Below are 27,928 nucleotides of genomic sequence, written 5' to 3' on the forward strand. Positions count from 1 at the left end.
TTCACTTGACCTCGACCTCATTTCATGGATCAGCGAACAAGGTTAAGTTTTGGTGGTCAAGTCCATATCTGAGATACTATAAGCAATAGGTCTAGTAAATTCGGTGTATGGAAGCACTGTAAGGTGTACATGTCCAACTGGCAGGTGTCATCTGACCTTGACCTCATTTTCATGGTTTAGTGGTTATAGTTAAGTTTTGGTCTGTTTTTGGAAAGTTTGCTATAGCTTGCTATTGCTACTTTCCATAGCCATCGGCCTGAAACTTATGGTGACAGATTATCGCCATTTATGAATTCTGATCCGAGATAATTTAGTACTAGTACTAGTGTTTGAATTCTGATTCTTGGAAGGTTCTTTTAAATTTTGAGTAAATACTCATTTGACTGAAAAGATTACAGCTTTAATAAAAAAGAATTGAATGTTCACCGACGATTCAGATGAATATAAGTTCATTGTGAAATTGAGTATCTCAAACACTACTTCGCGGATCTGCCATACGCTGAAGAGAAAATCACAAGAAATCTACGCCAGATTGCGTCAGTTTCATTCATGAAAATTTCATGAATGAACCTTTTCCGCTCTACTTTTACCTGTTTACTATGTACGTACGTAAACGTGGTAAAAGCCCGAGAGTATCGAAAAGATCGGGAATGACTCAGTCTGATTAAAATGCGAGAACAAGTTGACATTTTGACTGCCAAGCCGTCGGATAATTGACAAGTTTGTTGTAACAAAACACAGGTGATAGAATATAAAATACTCGATAATTATATGTCTAATATCTCATTAATGGACGAGTATAGGAAAATACGGTACCGGCTTTCATAAAAAAAAATATTTTAAAATAGCGGCATTGTTGTCAAACATCGATCGAAAGGTTTTGATGCCAAAAATCATTTGAAAACTTTAATTCCGTTATTTGAATACATTTCAATGTGGATATAAGGGCCTTCACTCGTTCAGCATGCTGAAGTGGATCAAACTGACAGCAGAAAAACATTGACCCAACGTCAATTCTTCTTCAGTCTTCTTCCAATAATTTACATCATACCACCTCCGACCACCTCTGGTGTATTATCGCAAATTCGTATCATATATAGCATCCATATTAAAAGCAACCGAGTGAGCATATACTTCTTAGAATAACATAGCTCAGGGTACGAAGACAAGTGCTGTAGAAATAATTAAAGTTCATGAAATTTTAATGATGTGTACCCTTTGGCTTAAATAACTGCATTTTCACCTCAAAATTTATATAGATTACAGGTCACAAAATAGCATGTGCATAGCCATGCCCTATTTAAATAGAAATTCAATTGCTTTGTCATCCAAACACAGTGCCAATGATTACCATAATATATCAAACGAATGGCTAACAACAAAAATTCTATGAATCTAGCGTATATATAAACTTTTTATTCATGTGGTCATACTGCTGTTGTTATGCTCCCACCATATTGAGTTTTATCCTTGTTCTTCTGTAAGTAATGTACATTGTTCCCTTACTTATAAGTATCTCCATATATCCCAAAATTCGTTTCTGTTCTCTTACTTAAGTTTGCCTGAACCAAATTGTATGAAACTAATACGCAATGCTTATAACCACAATTCACAAGTCAAGTTTGAATTTTAGTTGCGTAACTTTTACCATTCTAGCGTTTAATGCTACTATACAAAAAGAAAAGTTGCTGGAAATTAAAGTTTCTGTTCTCTAAGTACAGTTTGTCTTCACCAAATGTTATGAAACTTATACACAATTCTCATTACCACAAACACTGATCAAGTTTGAATTTTGGTGGATTTATTTTTACTGCTCTAGGTTTGTGCCTTGTTACAAATGGAACCAGATGCTCCTCAGGGCACAGCTTTATACGACCGTAGAAGTCGAACCCTGAACTGTTGGGACAAGTATGGACACAACATTCAAGCTTGATACAGCTCTGAATTTGGATTGAGATCAAATTGTTGACTTAACATATAGGTTTCTGACACAAAACAAATGTCAAGATCTTACAATTCTATTGCGCAATACTGTATAATTAGAATGAATACACAATGTTTATTAACCCATAATTCAGATCAAGTAAAAATGTTGGTAGTGTCACATTTACAGTTCTTGAGTTTGATAACGTTAATGCTAGCGAGGGCATCATTTGAGTCCCATGGACATGTTCCCTATTTTTGATAAAAGCCTTTAATATTAATTCACTTTCTTTACAGTTGTATTGATTTAAGTTACTGTAATTGTCTTATTTATAAGTAGGGATGCAGTATTTTTTGCAAAGAACCAATGCTCTCCAAAAGAGTTCAAAGAATGAAAATGTATTAATAACTATAGGCAACAATAAAGGTCGTCAAAAATGAGAAATGTTTGTACTATATATATATAGAAAGCTTTAAAAGGCCCCGATATGAAACATGTGGAACAATTCAAACAAACAAAAAATTACATGTGAATTTACTAAAAACAAATATGAAGTTGACATGGTACTTAAAGAAATTAACAGAGCTTTCTGCATGTATATTTCATTATTTTAGATCTACAGCTTAAGGTTGCAATCATGAGCAAATATCAAAACTTTTTATGATAAACATAAAAAAGGGATTTTTGATAATTACTGACGAGACAATGGTTTAGTTTTGAACATCAAAGCTGTGATGAAATATACACATTTGAAATAATACACGTCTATAACCTTTTTGGAATAATACACAGCTACAGTTGCAAACTTTCCAGAGGTGCTATCCAGCACTTTGATTCTTATACTGTTTGCAATAGGTCTTCTATATTTTGTGTATAGAATGGTTGTAAGGTGTACAGGTCTACCTGGCAGGTTTCATATGACCTTGACCTCATTTTCATGGTTCAGTGGTCAAAGTTAAGTTTTTGAGTTTTGGCCTTTTTTTCTAATACTATATGCAATAGGTCAACTATATTTGGTGTATGGAAATATTTCATGATCTACATGTCAGTCGCGCAGGTTTTATTTGACCTTGATCTCATTTTTTACAATTCATTGCTCAGTGTTAAGATTTTGTGTTTTGGTCTGTTTTTCTTAAACTATAAGCAATAAGTCAATTTTATTTGTTGTATGGAAGAATTGTTAGCTGTACTTGCCTACCTGGCATGGTTTATCTAACCTTGACCTCATTTTCATGGTTCAATTGTCAATGTTTAGTTTTCTTGGTTTATGTTAAGATTATGTGACAGTTGTAATAAAGCTTTATTATTAGGATTATCAACATAATATCAATGATTAGTAAAGAAGGCGAGACATTTCAGTGTGTGCACTCTTGTTTTTAAAGTGGGACGATTTGTCATGGATTCCCTTCAAATATATTCTAATGTGGTTTTTGGCTTCTTCGTGCATTAACACGCTTATAGCCATTGTTGAATTAATTGTTTTCTTTAAATAGTCGACAAAATTGCTCTTACAAAATTTCCATTTGGGAGCCTTGAGCTCGATGGGGGAAATACTCTGCAAATACTGACAGTTGCCAGGTATGGTCATCAAAAAAGTTGACATGTTACTATGTACATTTACCATTATGTTACTTGATGTTCTTGCTATAAACACAGTACAGAGACTAGTCAATCTTTGTGAATTATTTTTTATGAGAGTCATAGAATATGTGTATACAATCAATAATTAAGAATAGTCTATTTATATTGAAAAGGAAAAGTTCTTATATGTCTAAAGAAGAGGGACGAAAGACACCAAAGGGACAGTCAAACTCATAAATTTAAAGCAAACTGACAAGGCCATGGCTAAAAATGCATTTCATGGGAGGCACATAAAATATACTGTAAACATAGACTATAGATATAGGTGAACTAGGTACAAAAGAACTCTGAATCTTAAATTCTACAAACCACTTCTGTTCTATGGAAGATAATGGTATAACTGGACTAGAAATACACACAACCTGTAATTAACTGCCTTTACAGCGCTTTCGCGCTTTGATTTATATTGTAGGTATGAGACCAGTTCCAAAATATGTCATCACATTACATTTCTGGTGTATGAATCCTGGAGTGGTGAGTACTTACAACATTTGGTCATTTACACATTTCACTGAATTGTAGGAGACTTTATAATGGTATTAGATTTTGAAAATAGATATTAACAAACATACAATGAAAATTAGATGTGAAACAAAGATTTTGCGATAATGTGTGTGATAATGTCAGTTTAAGGGGTGGTACTTATGGTAAGTCAATTATATTTGGTATGTAGTTATATAAGCATTGACATATCTTATAGGAAAAATATTTGCCCCTGTACCTTTGACTTTAAAATTGAGAATGGAAATGGGGAATGTCTCAAAGAGACAATTGCATATTTTACATATTTTACAAGTAAAAGTTTGCTGTTTCAATTTCAACATAATTTGCATTTCAATTAACCATAAAAATTATAATGAGTTGAGACATTTCTCTGTATCATCAGTTTATGATTGGTATTTTATAGGCATTTTCTGATTTACATGACACAAGATCTATAGTGTTGACCAGTGGGACATTATCTCCAATGAATTCATTTGAGTCAGAGTTAGATACGCCTTTCCCTATCAAGTTAGAGGCCAACCATGTTATAGAAGATAAACAGGTGAGTTTATATATTTGTATCATTGGCATAAAAACTTGTTTTAAAGGGAGATGAACTGTCATGTTGTTTTCAGTGTTCTTTTACGTATTAAGGCATATTTTCATGTAATGCAAGTAAGGATGTAATAAATTGTAAAAACTGTCTGAAATAATCTATTATTATCATGTTATTTCATGGCTTTAAAATATCAAGCACAATTGATATCATTTAAATATAGTTCTAATGCAACAACGTTTGAAACGTTCATTTTGATTGGATAACGTCACTTACTTACATGGCATCAATTGACAATTGATGCTATGGGACGTACAAGCAAGGGCAGACGGCATATGACAGATTTTAAATACATGTTTTAACGTTGTTTTCTGTCAGTTTCATTAGAATGGAGATAACAATATTGTATTTTAAGCTCCGACGGCACCAGTTTGTGGTTTGATGGTCGCAAAAACCCGTTTACTGTCTCCGCTAACGCGTCGCCAGTAAACTTAATTTGCGACCATCAAATCCCCAATTGATGCCGTCGGAGCTTAAAATACAATACAGTTATCTCTTAATTGTACATGTTATGAATGCCATGGGATGAAAGATGGGGAGATGTGTATTTTGAACCCTGTTTGTAATAGCAGGGATAAATATATTAACTTTTCCAGTTTTACTTCAAGTATTTAACAACAGTTATCAGCTGATGCATAACACTATTTTATGTACATTTAAATTTCCAAGGGTAAGATTAAGTGATACTGGAATCATATCTTAGTCTGTAATGTTTTGTTCTTTTCCATTAATAATTAGTATTGAGATTGACATGTGTAAGATAAGCCATGTTGATTTAACTATGATTTTCTGTGTTAACAGGTGTGGGTAGGTGCAATGAGTCAGGGACCCACAGGAAAGCCTTTACATGCTGTGTATAAGACTATGGAAACACTTGAATTCCAGGATGAACTGGGAAAAACAGTTCTGCAAGTCTGCCAGGTTTGTACATGTATATGTTGAGATGTCTACAGGTGTTTTCTTACTTGTTTAATCACTGCTGTGATTTTACGCCTTTCAGAAAAAGCAAACTTACAGATCAACATGTTGTCATATACATAAAGAGAAAAGAAACTGCTTTAAATTTGATTGAAACATTTTTATATGACATATAAAAGAAAAAAGAAAACAAGAATGCATGCAAGAATAATGATTTGAAACAAAATACAATATTTGTTTTTGTTTTAGTATGATTTCTTGTAAAATATCTTTTGATTAAATATTTCTATATGTCATATTTTTCTTTGCAATGTCAACTTAAAAGTTTACACTAAAAATCTTATTTAACCCATGTGATACATATGTAAATAATTGACAAACATTAGTAATACACTTACATGATTCGAGAGTATCTTATAGCTTTGATGGGACTTTTAAGTTATGTTGCTGGAGCATCAAACAATAACCTGAGGAATTTAACCAGTTGGACCACATCCATCTTATAAAATTTGTCTTTCATGGTTGAATTCATGCATAATACTGTAAATTTAGATATTATTGTGTTCATTTATTATTGCGATTTTCACATTTTGACTAAAATACGATTTGATTTGTTGCGTTATTGAAATTACTCCTGTTTAATTCATATAAAATATTTCGTAATGTGAATTTGAATTATTGCAACATAACCCACACAAAGTTTTGCTATTATAGAAATATCACCATTATTTCTGAATTTACAGTATATATAATAAAATTAACGGTACCAATTTTCTTGCACCAGATGCGCATTTCGACAATACATGTCTCTTCAGTGATGCTCGTGGCCAAAATATTTGAAATCCAAAGCTTATATAAAAGATGGAAGAGCTATAATCCAAAAGGTCCAAAAAGTATAGCCAAATCCGTGAAAGTATAAGTTATTGTTAATGAATATTTTACAGGAAGTACCACATGGTGTGCTGTGTTTTTTACCATCCTACAGATCACTGGAAAAGTTCATAGAAAGATGGAAGGTATGGTAATAGTTGTGTCAATTTAGCTATGTATTTATTTAATGTGATATGTAAGTAAAGGATTAATGTGTGAGTTATATTTTGCTGTTGTTCAATATTTTAAAATTTTATTTAAAAGAGTCAAATTGTCATTGAGATCAACATTGACAATACAGACAATTGTTCATGTTGGTTTTAGACTCCTTTATTAAGAAGTAAGAGGTATTTATAAGAAAAAAAAACGTTATGTAGTCTGCATATTTTAGATATAGCCTGAAAACAGAAATGTGAAATATGTCAAAGAGACAGCAACCTGCCCAGAGAGCAAAGAAATGCAAGAGGCTAACACAGTGTCTTCAACACAGCAAGAAAATTGCTCTACAGCTGGCCCAAAGAGGTCACCAATTTAATGGCCTTTTGAAAACTAAAGTTTTTATGATTTAAAAAAATAGTGTAAATGAAGAAGTAATACTGTACCTTTGTTTTATAGAATGCAGGCATATATGAACAGATATCTAAGAAGAAAAAGATAATTCAGGAACCTAGACGATCAGATCAGGTGGATTTTGACGACTTGTTAAATCAGTTTTATGATACCATACATGGTGTTAATGATGAGGATGATGAAGGTTTGTATATTAAAAAAAAACACATAACTTTTCTAGTTTGGCAGTCTCTTTTAAAATTTGTAAAGTTTCATTATTGCTGTGAATTATTGAAGTGACCTAATACATTCAGTTATTGAATCCAGGTCCTTACCTGGAAGAAGAAGAAGAGTTAAAAGCTCAAAATAACTTCACGTTCAACATGTTCAATAGAAGACTCCAGCATTACACTTCTTTAGATATAAATGCAAATTTCTTAAATATTTACAAAAGGTTATGCTTTGAGAACCAACATATTTAACCAAATTGGATAATTCATTACATATTGTAAATTTTTTTGTATTTTGAATTTGGACTGTTGGTTGTTTTTGCTTTAAAGAACATTACAGCCAAATATTGTAAATTTTATGGGGTCTTCAAAAAAGTTAATGATACAGATATTTTGCATCAACTAACAAGAAATATAAATTACATTGTAGATGTTGGTGAGGAAACTACTGGTGCCCTGTTCCTGGCTGTATGTAGAGGTAAAGTCAGTGAGGGTCTGGACTTTGCTGATAACTTTGCTAGAGCTGTTATAACAGTAAGTTGATTAAATTCTATATGTTATGGCAAAGTTGAAAATTTCTGTTCATCTTTTCTTTACCACTATGGAGGTGTTTGATGACCTTCAAGTGGCTATGAGGGGCCTCAGTGGCCAAATGGTCCAAGTAGTTCTACTACTGTCATCACTAGCCGGTTAGTACTGAGGTTGTGAGTTTGAACCCAGCTCTTTCAAGTTTGTTCAACTCCAATTTAATTGACTAGGATTGTCAGTTTTCCTATCAAAGATCTGTGGTTTTCTCCAGGCACTCTGACTTCCTCTTTCAAATAAAACTGGCTGCCATAAAATAGCCCTAAAGTGGTGTTAAAAATACCAACCAATCAGTCAATTTAACTGGCTGTGAAGCCTTTTTCTTTAGAAAAATGGTGTATACAAGTCATAGGGATTGGTAAAAAGCCTTTGGAATGGTAAAGCTTCTCAGGAACTAGCATTTATTTGAGAAAGATAAACCTGCTTTTATGTTACCCATACATATATCAACATTTCATATTTACTGAGGTACTGTCATGACAGTTGTATCAAAGCTTCATTGACAGGTTAAATACAGAAACAAAAGAAAGTAAAATAATAAATGAATCTGAAAGTAATACATGCGAGGGAAAAATTACTATAAAGGAATGCACAGAGGCTATATTTAAGATGAAATTAAACAAGGCCCCAGGGCTGGACGGACTGAACGTGGAGTTTTATAGAAAATTTTGGGAACAGATTAAAGATTTCATAGTACAAGTTTTCAACTATTGCTATAAAAAAGGAAAATTAACAAACTCCCAAAAAATTGGAGCCATATCTCTCTTGTTTAAAAAAAATGATCCCCTCTCCCTTGATAACTATAGACCTATTACATTATTAAACTATGATGTTAAATTACTAGCTTATGCCTTAGCGCAACGACTAAAATCAGTACTACCAAAAATTATTCACTCTGATCAAAAAGGTTACATAAAAAACAGATACATAGGTTTTAACATAAGACAAATCCAAGACATTATTGATTATTCTGAAAAATTTAATGTAGATGGTGCAATTTTATTTTTAGACTTTACTAAAGCTTTCGACTCACTTGAGTGGTGCTTTATGTTTGAATCTTTGAAAAAATTTGGTTTTAAAAAAGAATTCATAAAATGGGTTGAAACTATGTATACAGACATAAAAGGATGTATTTTAAATAATGGATGGGTGTCTGCCCCCTTCAATACATTTCGTGGGATTAGACAAGGATGTCTGTTATCCTCGTTAATTTTTGTATTGTGTGTTGAAATAATGGCAATTAAATTAAGAGAAAATAAAGAATTAAAAGGATTTGAAATCAAATTAGATGGAAAATCTTGCTCACTAAAAATATGTCAACTGGCAGATGATACTCAATTGTTTTTAAAAACATACAAAGATATAAGTATTGCCCTTAATATCATTGAAACTTTTGGAAGCCTTTCTGGACTCAAACTGAATAGAAACAAAACAGAAGGCTTATGGCTTGGCAAATTTAAAAAGTCAAAAGATAAATTTGAAAATATAAACTGGAAACAAGACCACATTAAAAGTCTAGGAATATACTTTGGATACAATTATCAAGAATGTCAAAAATTAAACACAGAGAAACAAATAGATAAATGTGAAAAATTGATTCAAGGATGGAACAAACGCAACTTAACACTAATAGGTAAAATTACTGTTGTAAAGTCCCTAATTTTACCAAACCTAACATACACAGCATCATGTATGATAATAACACATGAAATAAAACAAAAGTTCAAAAATTTAATATATAGTTTTATATGGAGCGGAAAAAAAGACAGAATTAAACGCTCTATATTATGTAAGCCATACCTTGATGGAGGATTAAAAATGATTGATTTAGACTCCTATATAAAATCCTTGCAAATTAGATGGGTTTCAAAACTAATAAAAAACGATAATGATAACTGGAAAATTATTCCAAGATTTTATCTTAATAAATTTGGGAAAGATTTTCTTTTATTCAGAATGAATTTAACAAATGTAAATTTGCTTAATAAAATAGAGTATAAATCCTTGCCTGAATTCTATAAACAATTAATTAAAACTTGGGTAGAAGTAAAAGGAGGTCAAACTATCACTCCTAAAAATTTTCTTGAAGTTAGAAAACAAATTATATGGGGAAATAATCTTATCAAAGAAAATGGGAAATGTCTGTTTTTTTAAAATTGGATTAGCAGTAATATTTTGTACATCAATAATATAATAGACGAAAACGGACACATCTCATCAAAAACTGTTTTAAAAAATCTTAAGAATAAACAAGATTGGATTAGAGAATTTTCTATAGTTAAAACTGCTATACCAAAGCACAGGCAAAATATTTTAAAACAAGAAAGTTCTTATAAAACTGATGTCAATATAAAGAAATCAGTAAAATTAAATATCCTACTAAAACATAAAATTTCACCAGACTCCACCAATAAAGAAATATACACGTCCCTACAAAGTCAATTTACAAATGATAAACCAACAGGAATTTTAATATGGGAAAGAATTCTGCATAAAAAAATGTCTACAAAATTTAAATCCACATTCAACTTTATTTTTAACTACCTTGAAAACAACAAATTTAAAATGTTTAAATGGAAAATAATGCATTATATATTAGCCTGTAATGAATTACTTTATAAATGGAAAATAGTACCGAGTAGTTTGTGCTTCCATTGTAAACAACATGATGATTATGAACACTTCTTTTTTTCCTGTTCATATAATGTTCAGTATTGGCACAAAGTTGAACAGCTTTTAGCACTATTGAAAATTGAAAAGCATATATTCAGTCTTCAAAGTTTAGTAACTGGCTATAAAATTGAAGATGAAGATTATTTTGATATGAACTATTTATTAACTATAATTTACTTTTCAATTTATAAAGCATATTACATGTCTGACAAGAAAGACAAGGTCATTGATATTTTTAAAATATTCCAAAATGAAATCAGGGACATAATTAATATAAATAAAATTAGAGGGAAAAAAAATCAGAGAATCATACTTAAAACTTTCGAATATTTCGATTTTTTATAATTGTGAATGAATTCAAGCTGTGACCTAGTTAGTTCATGACTGCACAGGACATGCATGCAATTTATGCATCAAATGAAATTCGCTATTCTACTCCTCTTTTATCATGTTTATATATTATTTATCATATCTATTATAGCTACACTGAATTAATATTGTTATTAGTTTACACAATACAATGCTTGGATACTGCATTCATGCATAATTAATTATACCACGTGTACTTTCGATCTTTTCTCTTGATCTTTGGTTTGATCGCAAAAAATACCATATACTGAAAAAAATATGTTGTTCATATAATATGTGGAAAAAACAACGGTCTTACCTAATCATTTAAGACTTCTTTTCACAATTACACGGAGTAAACTAACTACAAAATTTCTACTGTCGGCTGAAAATTCATGCTGCCAGTATCAAGGATCATCATCAATTTTACGGTTCAGTGAAGCTTCAATAAATAAATCATATACAGTTTAGGTTAAGAAACGTACCGTATTCCGGTATGAAATTATATTATGTAGAACTGCTATTATGACTATTATGTATGTAATAAATGCAACTAACTTTATAGATATACTTATTGAATATTTTTCCCTAAATATTCAATGACTAATTTAAGGGATACTTAATTGAAGCTGTAGATTGAGTAAATTGTTAACAGCAAAAGTGCAATAAAACTTTGATCAATTTAAAAAAAAAAAGAAACAAAAGTTTTAAATAACAAAATGATACAAAACATTGGAAATATAACAGGTTAATATGAAAGTTGAAAATTTGAATTCTAAATTGCTTGATAGTTCTAAAATATGTGTAATCTTGGTTTTAAAGCACAAAAACATTTCTTTTAAATTAATGAATTTAGAATTGTTCCTATTTTTTTTACAGGTTGGCATACCATACCCTAATTGGAAAGACATTCAGGTATTTTAACAGAGTGTAATATAAGCTTTGCACATTTGAGATAGCTTTTAGCTAAACTGCAAATTTAGCTAGGTATTTGGTGGGAGATAATTTTCCTTTTCATCACATGTTGTTTACATATTTCATGTATTTAATCAAGTTATAAAACTTAACATAATATAAGAAATATATTTCTATAAAACTATATCAACTTCATTTAAATTTTGGTCCATTTCTTACATATTTTAAAACTGTTCTTTTTTCTCACATCAAACCTGTTTAGATCAGAGAATATATATATATTTTTATACCCCCGCTTTAAAAAAGGGGGGGTATACTGTTTTACCTCTGTCTGTCTGTCCGTCAGTCAGTCAGTCCGTCCGTCCCCTGAATATTTTTCTTTGGATTTTTCTCAGGAACAACAATACCTGGATTTCTGAAATTTGGTTTCAGGGTTTATCTAAGTCAGCTATACCGTGTGATGCGTTTTCAGATTGATCACTTGAAAACTTCCTGTTTACCGAACACTTGTATGATTTTACACATGATAGCCAAGTTGAAAATTTTCGTCACACTTTTCTCAGGAACTACAATACAAGGATTTCTGAAATTTGGTTTCAGGATTTATATAAGTCAGCTTTACCTTGTGATGCGTTTTCAGATTCATCACTCGACAACTTCCTGTTAACCGAACACTTGCATATTTTTACACTATTTATTTTTTCATCGCATTTTTCTCAGGAACTACAATACAATACTTTCTGAAATTAGGTTTAATGGTTTATCTAAGTCAGCATTACCGTGTGATGTGTTTTCAGATTGATCACTTGACAACTTCCTGTTTACCGAACACTTGTATGATTTTACACATGATAGCCAAGTTGAAAATTTTCGTCACACTTTTCTCAGGAACTACAATACAAGGATTTCTGAAATTTGGTTTCAGGATTTATATAAGTCAGCTATACCGTGTGATGCGTTTTCAGATTCATCACTCGACAACTTCCTGTTAACCAAACACTTGCATATTTTTACACTATTTATATTATACACTTGCAGGGGGTATCATCAGTGAGCAGTAGCTCGCAGTTTCACTTGTTTTATTTTTTTAGGTTGGGCAGAAAAGAATGTATAATGACAAACATAAGATGTCTAAAGGTTTACTGTCTGGTAGTGAATGGTATGAAATCCAGGCCTTCAGAGCTCTTAACCAAGCTTTAGGACGATGTATAAGGCATAGGTATACTTTAAAGTGAACTTTTATAAGATTTGATGATTTCAACTGTTTGTGGATATGAAAATAAGAAAACGTGGTTTGATAGCCAATCAGAATTACAGACCCCTGCATGGACAGAAAAGAAAAATGTTGTTAGTGTGAAATCTTCCCCATCATTTAGGACAGAGCTGTTTCTGAAACAATCTTATCATTAAGTACTGGTGTAGAATGATTCATATATTGTAAACATTTAGATATTTTGATTGTTTGCAGAATATATCTCGCAATCATGTTTTCATGACTTTTCTTCAATTTAAGAATATAAAGTTATTGATTGGGTGTTTTTATAAAAGATATCGATAATTAATATATGACGAATGCATTTCAGCTACATGTTTAATACCAGGATGCTCTTTCAATAATGTATTGACAAGTTTATCATTTATTCTCACAATTTTTAATATTTTTCTTCAGGAAAGACTGGGGCCTCTTGATATTGGCAGATGAAAGATTTGTTAAACAGAAAGATAAATACTGCAAAGGTTTGTTATTTTTATCGTAAGAAAATAAAGCAATGAGAAAATTTTTATTTTAACATACTTGTTAGGTTTCTTACTTGCTGAACAAGAAGGACAAACTAAGAATAAATGAGCATAGACCTCATGCATATTTGAAAGATATCTATATTGTCTAAGTACTCTTACATTCCGGTCTGTAAATTTCCAAATGGCTATATTCTAAAATGGTCCGACCATTTGAATGTGGTAGGATCATATTTGTATACACATCAGTCACATAGGGTCATGACCAAATGCTCATATGTATCTGGAACATCTATACAACATGCCTTGTTGTAAATTGATACACCTCTATGAATAAGTACATATTTTAAATACAATATCCGAATCTGAACTTTAAATTCTAAATATTTTCATGAATGTATGTTTCAGGCCTGTCTAAATGGGTGAGAAACAAAGTACAAGCTTTTACCAGTTGTAAACAAGCCATGGAATCTATATCTAGTTTCTCCAAACAGAGGATGAAGGATATGCCTATTGTCAAGTAATAATTAGTAAATTTATAGTGGAGTTACTTGTTACTGAATTTCTACTATTATAAGCAAGAACATTTATCTGATAATTCATTTTTTTATAACATGATAAAAAGAAATAGAAAAAGAAGGCTAGTCATTGCTTTTCGATTGAAAAATAGCTTAACTTTGCAAAACTCATCATCAAGAAGATTTGTAAAATGTGTCTCGCATTTATGGTAGCAGTGAAAATAGAGATTGCCATACTGTCCTCAGTTTTCTATTTCATACAATGTTAAATTGGAGAATACAGAAGATTGACTTTAGTCAGATATTTTGCTGTAAAAACATGGTGAAGAAATATCTGTGATCCCATTTCAGGAGAAGCTGTAGGACTTTATTAAAGTGCAAAAATGTGGTATTGCTGATTACATTTTAAAAATAAACCAGGACATGAGCTTGTATTGATGCATATAACAATACCAGATTACCTCTTTAAAGAGTTTTTTTTAATGTCAAATTCAAGATAGACAAAGGAGTAGGTCCGGTAAGGACTGATTTTTGGTTCTAATTTCAGGTTCATCTAATGAAATATTTTGGACACTTTATAAACACTTAGGTGTCTATTTCAATTGATTCAATTAGTTTCTGTGAAAGATATAAACTGATTGAGTTTATTAAAAACGCCCCGATTCAATCTAATTATAACAAATCTATCAAATATGCAAAAAGTCATCATTTTTCAAATGGTTTTTGGCCACATCTGTATTCATCCTCAACCTTTATATATGTTATGTATTATCATCAAATACAACTTACGTTTCAATATTATGAATAAACACGTATGCAGCCACTTTCATTTAATACGGAAACCGTCTAAAGTTTAACTAAAATGCTAAAATTGTGAAGATTTCAGTAATTTAGCATGACTTAATGATGTTAGTACCTGATACATGTACACTGTATTGTCAAAAACAGCCCATATTTGTGTAGCAGAAGCATTCTACTTTCCAATAAATAGCTAAAAGATTTCATTTTCACAATTTTGTAGAACTGCTATATTTTGGGGCCAAAAAGGGGCCTTACTGAACCTACTCCTTTCTATACACAGCTGTATGTTAAGTAAGATAATTTTGGTCATTTCAATCATGATTTTAATGTTTACCTTTCAATCTGATATCTATGACATTTTCAATTTCAGTCCAGACACCACCTTTATACCCAGTACACCTACCACACCAGGACAGCCAATCAGTAGAAGATCTGGCTTCCAAGGAGCCTCAGCCATAGCAACGCCAATCACTCCTGCTACACCACTGTATTCAATATTTTCACCTGTTACCCCATTGACAAAGGATAAGAAAGTTTCAACTGGTACCTCTATAGACGCACAGACACCTAAAGGGGTTTTACCGAAACTAGCACAGCCAAAATTTTCAACTCCTGTTTCAAAGAAAGATATTCCCGCAGCAGCAGCAGTGTCCAAACTTGACACCATACAACATGGTAGACTTATGTCTCCTACAGAAGTTAAGAAAAACCCTGAACTTACTGCCGCTGCCAAAGCTGGGTGGGTATAAATTATAATTCAATAGAAGTAAAAGGAATAAAGTCTGAAAGAATTTAAAATTGAATAGTTAAATTTAACTCAAATAAGAGAATTATATAACTGGATGATTCTTAGTAGCTTTTCAGCAGATTCCTGCTATGATAAGTTCAGATTTATCTATCAATTTTAATGTTTTCAACACATTGATAAGTTTATGGTACATGAGTTTCTGATATTTATTTCAATAGACAAAGTATTTGCTGAATGACACAAAACTGAAAACTACTTGTGCATTTAAAGCTAGGTTCAAATGTTTTACAATTTGTCTATTGGTACATATATTACAACAGGAAAAAGCAATTATTTGACTAAGCCTTCTTTTTTAAAATTATATGAACAACAACCTTTCTCAAACAGAATTTAAAATCGCCTTTTAAAACAGACAAGTATTTAAAAAAAAAATGTAGTAAAGTATGGCTTGCTTGGACTGATGCTCATCTGTTATTGGTTGAAAAGTGTCAAAGTTTGGCAAATTTTTGAATTTTTCCTTTTTATGATATGTTTAGAATAAATGTTTTTAAAACAAAATACACTAAGAAATTTTACCTTACACACACATATATCTAATATGATATTAATCTGAAAGAATTTTATTTATAAAGTTTACATAAGATGAAGATTTTCAAATAATGGTCCCAAAACATCTCCATTTATGAGATCCTTTACTCTATTTTTGCAGTGCTATTATTCAAGCTCAACCAGGTCATCAAACTCAGATAATACTACAGAATCCTCAGCAGACGACAGCCAATCAACAGATACAGATGGTACTGCAGCAAATGGTCAACCAAGGTCAACTACAACCAGGTCAACAGGTCATAGTGCAAAACCCTCAGCCAATAGTAGGTGCTGCTCAAAGTCATATGCAACCAGGCCAACAATTGTTAATACAAAATCCTCAACAGGCTATTGTTAGTGGTCAAGGCCAGAAATTGTTATTTCCAAATGTTCAGCAGAAATTCCAGCAAGGTCAAGGCCAGCAATTATCATTGAACAATAATCAGCAGAAAGTCCAGCAAGGTCAAGGTCAAGCAATGAACAATCAGTTTCTGACATCATCCACACACCAGTACATTCTGTCTGTGATGAATTCTCCATTAGTACCTAAGGATAAACCTTATTACATTATTGTTGACGAGGACACACCTAAACAACAAATGTTTCTCGTTCAACCTAATCAAGGGACAGGGGCTCCGATAATCAAAACAGATCCTACAGTTACTGCTACTACACAACCTGTGATTGGTAATGCTACTACTAGTCATCAGTCATCTGTCCCTACTCATATACAGTCACAAGCATCCAAACCAGGCATGGTATCATTACTAAATGTTGGTCATAGTACATCATCTAATACTAAGGCTGGAGAAAATCAGACTATCTCGGATGTTTTACCTAGTGGTAAGCGTGTTATGATCTCAAGTTATGATAAAATAAATCTGTTGTTTTATTTCGAGGGTACAGTTTATGTATATCTTCTAGAAATTCTAAATATTACAGATAGACTTTTCATTGTTGTTTTATTTCCATGCATTGGTTGCCTTCGCCCATTGGTTGCCTTCGGCTGTTGTCTGCTATATGGTCCGGTGGTTGTGGCTTGGACATATTCACCATTTCCTTTCTATACAGAAAGGAGAGTGTCATTGTCACTGAATATCACTGTTAATATCCAATGTTTATGAGTGTAAAAAAAATCCTTCACCAATGCATTTCTCCTTGAAACATGGATACCTGAGTGATAACATTCATATCCATGAAAATTTCAGCAAAAGGTTATACATAAGTTGATTTGTTATTGGTTTTACAAGCCAACTGAATTATCCAATGTTTACTCTAGAAAATTGGTTCCAATGTAAAAATGAAGATACCATACTGCTGATTTATCTGTTTTAATGGCTACAAATTATTATATATTATCCACACTAAAATATTAATGATAACACAGAAAACTTGATCATTATTTTGTCTAACTTCAGCTGTTTCTGTTGCTTTCAACAATAAAAAAATATAAATTACATGAGGAAAATTCACATGTAATTATTTTTCTTAATTCATTCAAGTATTTTTAATAACTAGATTCTTGTACAGTTGAAAATCTATTTGTGTTACTTTAAAAAAAAAATAACATCAACAATTGGTTTAGATGTATTGATGGGAGATTTACCTGTCTTATTTATCACTATTATTTTGCAAACTCCCATTACAGAGGGGGAATAGGAGGGGTCCTGATCCCAAAATCCCGGACTTAAAAAAACGAAATCCCGAGGTCCTGAATTTAAATAAATTAAATCCTGACTTCCCGAAATCCAAAAAAAATGATTCCCGGTTCCGGAAGGGTCAATCCCGAAATCCCGAGCCTAAAATGCCCGATCCCGAAGTCCCGATAAAGATCCTATCCCCCCCTCCTTACATCTATGTTTGTAAATGAAATTTAACAAAAACTCTTGATTTTTCTGTTTCAGTCAGCAAAAACGAACCTGTTACTCATGCAACAAATTCAACTTCAGAGCCAGATCGACAAAATATCAAGATGAATAAATTATTCAAGTATTGTCAGATCCCTGAATCAGACATTAGTGAAAAAGGTGACGGTGATAAGTCCAAAGACCAAAATAAAACAAAATGTCCACAAACTCCAACTCTGTTTGATACACAGGACAGTGAACAGGAATTCAAAAACATTAATCAACAATCTATTAATAGATCGGTAGATACCAAAAAGACAAGCAGTGTTGGCAATAAAGCCCTAAACCAAGGTGATGAGGCATGTAAAAATGAAAGTGAATCAAAAACTCATAAAAAGCCTATTTTCAGAAGACAATCAGCAGGAACGACTATCGTAATTGACAATGATTCTCCAGATGAATTTATAGACCAATCAAAAGTAAAGAGAAAGTCATGTGATAAGAAAATATTGACAGAGATTAAACAAAATACCACATTAGAAATTACTAAAAAAGAAAATATGGCAATGAAAAATGAGGAAAATGAAAGTGAGGAGATATTAAATACTAGAAGGAAGAATAGAGGAGCTAAAAGAAAAAGTCATTCAAATTTGAGATTGTCTGCTAAAAAACAAAAAGGAGTAGACTTTCTGGACAATTTGGAAGATCAAAAATCAGATTCAGTTGAAAAAATGATCAAGTGTAAAGGTTGTGGAGAAGCTCTTATATCTCAGTTAGAAGGTAAAGTGTTCAATATGTATATATTTAGCTTTTCATATAAGATGAAGGCATGTTACCAAAAATCATGTAGCTTAGAAATAATGCGATGTTTCTATCCTTTTGTAAGGTATATACTATGTGATCATTATATTTCATGGAGTTTCATAGGTTATCTGTTGTTTGGCAAAATTTTCTATGAATGAATGAATTTATGAGTAACTAGTTTATAAGAGTGCAACCTGAATATACACAATTTAGTGTACATTGAGTATTAACATAATGAATCAGTCGACCAAATTGGCTTATGGTGCACTTTCATGTTTTAACATTAGATATAAACAAAAATTATGGGGGAACTTAAAAATTTGATAAAGAGATTGCATGTCTAACTTTGTTGAAACACATGATTTTATTGGAATAGCTCTCATATAAACAAACATGATACTCAGGTAAGGTACTATGAAAACTGGGTCAGTACCTATAGAGGCAATTATAGTGTCCTCCAAACAGTTTAAACCTGTACAACACAATATTTTACACCAAATCAGAATTTCAAATTGAAGTTGTTTTATCAGGGTCACATGTATGTTTTATGGAAAAGGCCTTACATAACAAATAAGCAACACACATAAAGATTTTTTATCAGGTATTTCACGTCCAATTTTTTATGGAAATATTCTTTATAAAGCACAAAGGTGTCAGTATTCACCTCAGAAACTTACAAAACCTTTAAATAGACTGATTAAGAAGGGATATAATTACGATACTGTTGTCAAGTCATTAAAGATTGCATATTTTGGCGTTAATATTGAGTCACTGATAAGGTCTTTGCGTCTGAACTAAAGACATTTATTCTAAAAACAGTTGTTGGCATGACACGGGTTATGTTCTTCTCATATATGCTATGATGGTATGATACTAAACCCCTTAACGGGAAGGATTGTGCCTGATGTTCATATGATGAAATCATAATCTTTCAGTCAGTTTAATTGAAGTCTGGAGCTGGCATGTCAGTTAACTGCTAGTAGTCTGTTGTTATTTATGTATTATTGTCATTTTGTTTATTTTCTTTGGTTACATCTTTTGACATCAGACTCGGACTTCTCCTGAACTGAATTTTAATGTGCGTATTGTTATGCGTTTATTTTTCTACATTGGTTAGAGGTATAGGGGGAGGGTTGAGATCTCACAAACATGTTTAACCCCGCCGCATTTTTGCGCCTGTCCCAAGTCAGGAGCCTCTGGCCTTTGTTAGTCTTGTATTATTTTTATATTAGTTTCTTGTGTACAATTTGGAAATTAGTATGGCGTTCATTATCACTGAACTAGTATATATTTGTTTAGGGGCCAGCTGAAGGACGCCTCCGGGTGCGGGAATTTCTCGCTACATTGAAGACCTGTTGGTGACCTTCTGCTGTTGTTTTTTATTTGGTCGGGTTGTTGTCTCTTTGACACATTCCCCATTTCCATTCTCAATTTTATTTTCCCATTTGTAGATTTTGAAAAGAGAAAAAGGTATCCTGGGTTTGTAAGAGTTCTGACAACACAGAGAACAGCTGAAGTTATATTTATACCATCATTGGATGTCAAATCTACCAATCTACAGACAGTTTCTACAAAATTAGAAAAAGGTATGTCCTAAGAAAAGCTCGTTCTAAAAATGAATTTATATCATATTCAAAAGATCAAATGATTGTTTTCTTTTTATAAGGTTTAAGTTTCTATTTAATACTGGAAAAAATAACAACCAAAAAAAATTCCAATTTGCTCAATGTCCAAAGTTAAAGATAAGGAGTAGTCTGAATGCCAATGACAGATTCATTATGGTTGCTTAATGTCTAGTGGGAAATATTTTATGCATATATTCAGGACAAGAACTTATAAACAATAGAACAATAGATCGGTCCTGAAATAGAGGTTTTCTGTGATAATGGTAGGGGGTAAAAATTTTGCTTCAAAGGAGTTGTTGCAAGGATTCTACATGTGAAAAGATCTTGGCTTTCTCTTTACAAGATGCATCTGATTTAACATCCCCATTCTGGCCAACATGGCTGCAAACTTGTACATCCTACATAGCTAAAAAGACGCCTCATTAACACTTTGACAAGGGTTTAAACGTAAGAAGATCTAAGTGACCATATTTCTCTTTCCCAGTCACTAATTGGAAAATATGAATGTCATTTAGTCAACTATCCATTGTGCACTTACAAAAAAGCAATTACATGTAGTAGAATTTCTAAAATTAATGAAATATTTTCCAGCTTGCTTATTTTGATAATTATGTTTTCAGATTCTGACTTAACGCTAGACAGCTATGAAGATAAATCTACTGGTTCTATGTTACAATATTTATCTTGCCATACATGTACAAAAGATGTTATAGGGATACAGGTTTTAAAGAAGGGAGCTAACTCTAGAGATGTAGAAGATAAACAGGTAAAGCCATTATGTTTTCTGGTCTGTGCATTCGTCCGTTCGTCCGTCTATCTGTTCTTCTGTTCGTCCTACTTCAGGTTTTTGGTCAAGGTAGTTTTTGATGAAGTTGAAGTCCAATCAACTTGAAACTTAGTACACATGTTCCTTATGATATTATCTTTTTAATTTTTAATGCCAATTTAGAGTTATGACCCCAATTTCACGGTCCACTGAACAAAGGAAACGATAGTGCGATTGGGGCATCCATGTACTGGGGACACATTCTTGTTACCTACTAAGTTTGATTTGAAGAATATAAAATCTGAACCTATAATATATGATTATCATTTCTTCTTTGTCAAAAGGGGATAAAAAAGAACATGTAGAAATTTTAAAATCAATACAGAAAATCTGATTAAAATATCATAAAGTGACAACAAAGTAAAGCCAAACACTGACAAGGAATTGAAGCTAAGCATGAGGGAGATACATTCATTAATTTATATTTATTTTCAAAATTTAGATAAAAACACAAAAATGTGGTATGATTGCCAATGAAACAGTTATCCAACAGAGACCTTTATGTTTATTGTTGAAAACCTACCAGCAAATTTCAAGATAAAGAACAGTCTAAAGAATTTAATAACTTGACTATGTTATAAAACCAACATAAAGCTAATATATATCGATATAAATAAATTTCTAATTCACAATACATATAATGATGTTTATTTTCAGGCATGGATAGTTTGTTCATTGGTGGATACAAGTGCCATCAAATCATGACAGTGAAGACTTATTTGGTTACCATAGTAACTATTGCAATCTACATAAGATAACTTTATCTTGAATCCTCTCTTTGCAGGGTTCAAATAGATAATGTATCACACACATTGTTATATTATGTAAAAAAATGTTCAGCCAAAAGTAAGCTATAAAAACTTACTTGTTATGGTTAAGAAGTATTATTAGGCAGTACATAGTTACAAACTGATAAAGGTGTTTTCTGAAGTGAAATAATCATGTTTATATTGTATAAAAAATACGAACTATGATTTAACATACATGTTAAAAAAAATAAAAATTCAACAGTCATTAACTTGTACCTTAAATTATGGTTACAGTGATTTCTGTTTTTGACAAGAATTAAAATGTCCAAGCCAATATCTGGAATTCAATTAAAAGATTTTATTTACTAGTTTTGGAATAACAGGATTAGTATAAAAACAATATTTAGCTCATGTCAGGATGTTTATTAATATTCATGATGTGCTTTAATACACTTTACATTCATGTTGGATCATTTCATTTAAAGGATGTTTAAATGACTACTTGTTTGATTTGTACTCAAACATCTGTCTACAATTTAAGTTTTAATTATTTAATTTGTAATTTATTCAATGAATTGTTAAGAATAATTCTCTTTTAAATGATGTATATTTGTTATGTATATTTATGACTGCATATAATTGTAAAATACAAATTCATACAGCTCACCGAGTTATTTTATTTGTATCAGTTAATTTTTTTGATGATCAGAATTATGCATGTATAAGATTTGAAGGCTGGTTACAAAATGAGATCAGACAACAAATACATGTACAAACCCAGGCTATCAAGATTTAATATGCACTGGTCAATGGGCAACAGAATTAATATACCCCATGCAACTTTCTTGTCATCGCAACTCCTCTCAAACCACACAGCAGAATTTCATGAAACCTTTTTAGATGAAAAGGACATCTTATGCAGTTGTGCATATCTACAGAAAATTACAATTCAATTTTTTTTCTAGGAGTTATCCCCCTTTTAACCTATTTGCTTCAATATACTACTGCAACAGATTGTCATTGCAACTCCTCTGAAACTACACAACAGAATTTCATGAAACCTTTTTAGATAATAAGGACATATTATGTAGATGTGCATATCGACAGGAAATTATGTTTCATTTTTTTTCCTAGGATTTATGCCCCTTTCAACTTATTTGCTTCAATGTACTTCTGTAACAGTTTGTCATCTCAACTCCTCTGAAACCACACAACAGAATTTCATGAAATTTTGTAGACAATAAGGACATACTATGTAGATGTGCATATTGACAGGAAATTATTATTCAATATTTTTTCTTATACAATTATCCCATCACTTTGCGTCCGGCGTCCGTCGTCCGTCGTCGTTGTTAACTTTTACAAAAATCTTCTCCTCTGAAACTACTGGGCCAAATTGAACCAAACAATCATCATTGGGGTATCTAGTTTTAAAAATGTGTGGCGTGACCCGGTCAACCAACCAAGATGGCCGCCACGGCTAAAAATAGAACATAGGGGTAAAATGCAGTTTTTGGCTTATAACTCAAAAACCAAAGCATTTAGAGGAAATCTGACATGGGGTAAAAATATTTATCAGGTCAAAATCTATCTGCCCTGAAATTTTCAGACGAATCAGACAATCCGTTGTTGGGTTGCTGACCCTGAATTTGTAATTTTGAGGAAATTTTGCTGTTTTTGGTTATTATCTTGAATATTATTATAGATAGAGATAAACTGTAAACAGCAATTATGTTCAGCAAAGTAAGATTTACAAATAAGTCAACATGACCGAAATGGTCAGTTGACCCCTTTAGGAGTTATTGCCCTTTATAGTCAATTTTTTACCATTTTTCGTAAATCTTAGTTATCTTTTACAAAAATCTTCTCCTCTGAAACTACTTGGCCAAATTAATCCAATCTTGGCCACAATCATCTTTGGGGTATCTAGTTTAAAAAATGTGTGGCATGACCTGGTCAACCAACCAAGATGGCAGCCACGGCTAAAAATAGAACATAGGGGTAAAATGCAATTTTTGGCTTATAACTCAAAAACCAAAGCATTTAGTGGAAATCTGACATGGGGTAAAAATGTTTATCAGGTCAAGATCTATCTGCCCTGAAATTTTCAGACGAATCGGACAACCCGTTGTTGGGTTGCTGCCCCTGAATTAGTAATTTTGAGGAAATTTTGCTGTTTTTGGTTATTATCTTGAATATTATTATAGATAGAGATAAACTGTAAACAGCAATTATGTTCAGCAAAGTAAGATTTACAAATAAGTCAACATGACCGAAATGGTCAGTTGACCCCTTTAGGAGTTATTGCCCTTTATAGTCAATTTTTAACCATTTTTCGTAAATCTTAGTTATCTTTTACAAAAATCTTCTCCCCTGAAACTACTTGGCCAAATAAATCCAAACTTGGCCACAATCATCTTTTGGGTATCTAGTTTAAAAAATGTGTGGCGTGACCCGGTCAACCAACCAAGATGGCCGCCACGGCTAAAAATAGAATATGGGGGTAAAATGCAGTTTTTGGCTTATAACTCAAAAAACAAAGCAATTGGAGCAAATCTGAAAATGGTCAATTGACCCACTAAGGAGTAATTGTCCTTTATAGTCAATTTTTAACAATTTTCATAAAATTTGTAAATTTTTATTAACATTTTCCACTGAAACTACTGGGCCAAGTTCATTATAGATAGAGATAGTTCTAAGCAGCAAGACTGTTTAGTAAAGTAAGATTTACAAACACATCACCATCACCAAAACACAATTTTGTCATGAATCCATCTGCTTCCTTTGTTTAATATTCACATAGACCAAGGTGAGCGACACAGGCTCTTTAGAGCCTCTAGTTTTTTCTTACACTTATTTAATTTCTCCAATGACACACTTATAACCATTTTGTGTATATGCTTCAAGTTAATGTTAATATTTTAATTTAATTAAAAATGCATTAGATACCCAAAGCGTTATTCAACCTTGCAATTCAAAAATGAACTGACAATGACATGACGAAAACACAAAAAAATAAATAACAGTATGCAAAACACAACTAGAAAAGTTAATGTGATACCAGGATTAAAATTTAATATTTACGCCAGACACGTGTTTCGTCTACATAAGACTCATCAGTGACGCTAGAATAAAAAATGTTTAAAAGGCCAAATAAAGTACAAAGTTGAAGAGCATTGAAGACCAAAAATTCCTGAAAGTTTTACCAGCTAAGGTCATCTATTTCTGAGGTAGAAAAGCCTTATTTTTTCAAAAATTCAAATTTTTGTTAACAGTTTATTTATTATTATGAACATATCTGACTGAGCACCACAAAATTATGAATGAATGACACAATTTATTGAAGAGGTCTCGTTTAAAGGAGTTTTTTTGTCTGGCTCTGGACCAAAGTCATAGGATTACTATTAGGCTGTGCTTTAAACTTTTTGTATAAAGCTTTACATATCAGAAAGAAGGAGACTTAGATGCTTCATACCATGTATGCATAAAGAGTCTGTCTGTCCATTGTCCATTGTCCTTGACCTCATTTTCCTACTTGTGATTTCTCACTGATTTTGAGTAATAGGATAATGATATTTGGTATATGGGTTCCTTGCAACGTCAGACAGATTTCACATGACTTTCACCTTGCAACGTCAGACAGATTTCACATGACTTTCACCTCATTTCATGGATCAGTGAACAAAATTAAAGTTCCAGGATGAGGTCCTTTTCTCAGATGATATAAGCAATTGGTCAACTATATGTGATGTGTGGAATGATTGCAAGGTATTCCTGTCTGCTGGGCAAATATGATTCCACTTTTACCTCATTTTCATGGTTCATTGATCAGTATTAAGATTTTGTGTTATAGTCTGTTTTTCAATTACTTGAAGCAGTGGGTCAACTATATGTGATGTATGTAATGATTGTAAGGTTTTCATGTCTGTCTGGCAGGTATAATCTGACATTGACCTCAATTTCATAGTTCATTGGTAAATGAACTAGTTTTGTGGTTTGGTCAGTTTTTACTACCATGAGCAATAGGTCAACTATATTTGGTATGTGAATTATTGTTAATTGTACATGTCTGTCTTTTATCAGACCTTGACCTAATTTCCATGGTTATTTTAAAATGATATACTTGTAGTTAATTTCAGTGTGTGCATTCTTGTGTTGGCTTTTCATGAATCAAAGAGTATATATTTGAAAGCTATGTTGCAGATTGGACAGTTGGACATTTCATTGACTATAAAACACATTATTTCCCTGAGAACAGATTAAAGAAAGCTATAAATATATAATATAAGGAGATGTGGTATGGTTGCCAGTGAAGCAAATCAAGCAAAAAAGACCAAAGGAACAGGATATCATAATTAACTGAATGCAACCTGTATAGCTGTGAAGAGCCTTCACATGACAAATGTGAAAATTGTATGCTAAAAACAATAAATGAAAAACAAATAAGGCTGTGAGTGAGATGGCTACAACAACCACTGAACATTTGATTAAAATTTCATATAAATGTTGCATGATTTCATAAGTGTTAAAGCACTTTCAAGCCAACCTAACACCCTGATATATGTACTTTCCCTTAACTTTCAAGGTGGGGGGAAGGCTGATTTCTATTTTATGAATATTAACATCCTTATGTAACCTTATCATATGTCTCATACTAAATGTAAGAAAAAAAAGTGGAGTGTAACATTTAAATCAAATCATCTTTATTACCAAAAATATAATCAATAAAAATTAATGTATAAATATAACAATAAGCATTTACGACACATGTATTGGTTCATGACGTCAACATGATCTGCACTAAAATACTAAATATTAAGAGGTCTTATTGGCTTCTTACTGTTTATACACTGATTGCTAGTTAACATTTTGACCCTTTCCAAAAACCAAACAAACTATCTTGAATATTTCACACTTTATTGGTTACATTTCAGTGAAAAGACATATGCATTTCTTCACTGAAGTGATTGAAAAGATTAATTTCCTTACAGTGCTTTCTAAGGCATACAGGGTTACAGGCTGGATGCATTGATTGCATTCCAAATACATAGTATTTCTTTTTAATCAATTTAACTGCATACATGTAACATCCTCAACATTTATCACTTATATACATGCAGGTATAAAGAGTTCAATACAACATATTTTTTCATACTTGGCCATGATTAGAGACATAATTTAAAAACATTGAATCAAATAGCATACACAACTCTGTAAAACAAATAACAAAAAAGACTTCTCAGCAGGCAGTTTCAGAAACAAGCTTGCTTCATTGTAGTAGTTTTCAACTCTTGAATATATTAGATAATATAAATATATATATCAGCCATCACATGAATGATAAAAAATCTAAGATATAAATATTACAAATAAAAATTATACTTTATAAATGTGAATTGCAATAATTATTGCAAAGATATTGATAAATAATTCCCTCTCTCAAGCTTTTGCAATATAAAAATTTAGTCGGAACAATATGCAGCAATTTTTCTAGCAATAACCCTATACTATTGGACTTACTTGTTTTAAAGTTTTACATGTCATATTTACAGCTATAGCAATTTAGCAAAACTAGTGAAATATTGAGTTTTATAGAGATTTTACAACATAATCCTTTTTTTGCCAGAATAAACAACTGAAAAAATACCCTTTTTTTATGTTGGAAGACAACCACAAACAATAGCTTATAACATCATTTGCAATACTGCAGCAATTTGTGGCAAGTGGCAAAATTGTCATTCAGTAGCAGATCACAGTTTAGCTTGATTGAATCTAAAATATTCCATTCTGGCCAAGGACCTACGATGAACTTCATCAGGGCCGTCAGCCAAACGGAGTGTTCTTACACCTGCAAAAACACCGGCTAATGGAAAATCACCTGACACTCCGGCTCCTCCATGAGCCTGAAAATATAAAAATAAGCCTTGTTAGAA

The 27,928-nt window shown here is 31.9% G+C and overlaps 2 protein-coding genes across 4 annotated transcripts in view; one reads left to right on the forward strand and one right to left on the reverse strand.

Moving 5' to 3' along the window:
• The window catches only part of LOC134681564 (uncharacterized), a 65,468-nt gene extending 43,517 nt beyond the window's left edge, over window positions 1-21,951 (forward strand). The window contains exons 26-42 of the mRNA XM_063541210.1: window positions 3,978-4,039; window positions 4,473-4,610; window positions 5,466-5,585; window positions 6,527-6,598; window positions 7,068-7,206; window positions 7,662-7,765; window positions 11,717-11,752; window positions 12,844-12,971; window positions 13,422-13,489; window positions 13,898-14,009; window positions 15,179-15,547; window positions 16,266-16,987; window positions 18,049-18,366; window positions 18,547-18,771; window positions 20,247-20,381; window positions 21,041-21,186; window positions 21,904-21,951. Coding sequence (XP_063397280.1) covers window positions 3,978-4,039; window positions 4,473-4,610; window positions 5,466-5,585; window positions 6,527-6,598; window positions 7,068-7,206; window positions 7,662-7,765; window positions 11,717-11,752; window positions 12,844-12,971; window positions 13,422-13,489; window positions 13,898-14,009; window positions 15,179-15,547; window positions 16,266-16,987; window positions 18,049-18,366; window positions 18,547-18,771; window positions 20,247-20,381; window positions 21,041-21,186; window positions 21,904-21,951 — 2,942 coding nt within the window. The remainder of the gene's footprint in view (window positions 1-3,977; window positions 4,040-4,472; window positions 4,611-5,465; window positions 5,586-6,526; window positions 6,599-7,067; window positions 7,207-7,661; window positions 7,766-11,716; window positions 11,753-12,843; window positions 12,972-13,421; window positions 13,490-13,897; window positions 14,010-15,178; window positions 15,548-16,265; window positions 16,988-18,048; window positions 18,367-18,546; window positions 18,772-20,246; window positions 20,382-21,040; window positions 21,187-21,903) is intronic.
• A 4,730-nt stretch (window positions 21,952-26,681) lies between these two features.
• The window catches only part of LOC134728225 (acyl-CoA dehydrogenase family member 10-like), a 74,929-nt gene continuing 73,682 nt past the window's right edge, over window positions 26,682-27,928 (reverse strand). For all 3 annotated transcript variants that reach the window (XM_063592756.1, XM_063592757.1, XM_063592758.1), the window contains one exon: window positions 26,682-27,898. In XM_063592756.1, the coding sequence (XP_063448826.1) occupies window positions 27,746-27,898 (153 nt within the window). In that variant the 3' untranslated portion in view covers window positions 26,682-27,745. The remainder of the gene's footprint in view (window positions 27,899-27,928) is intronic.

Source organism: Mytilus trossulus, chromosome 8, assembly GCF_036588685.1.
Source record: "Mytilus trossulus isolate FHL-02 chromosome 8, PNRI_Mtr1.1.1.hap1, whole genome shotgun sequence".
In the NCBI taxonomy this organism is placed as follows: Eukaryota; Metazoa; Mollusca; class Bivalvia; order Mytilida; family Mytilidae; genus Mytilus; species Mytilus trossulus.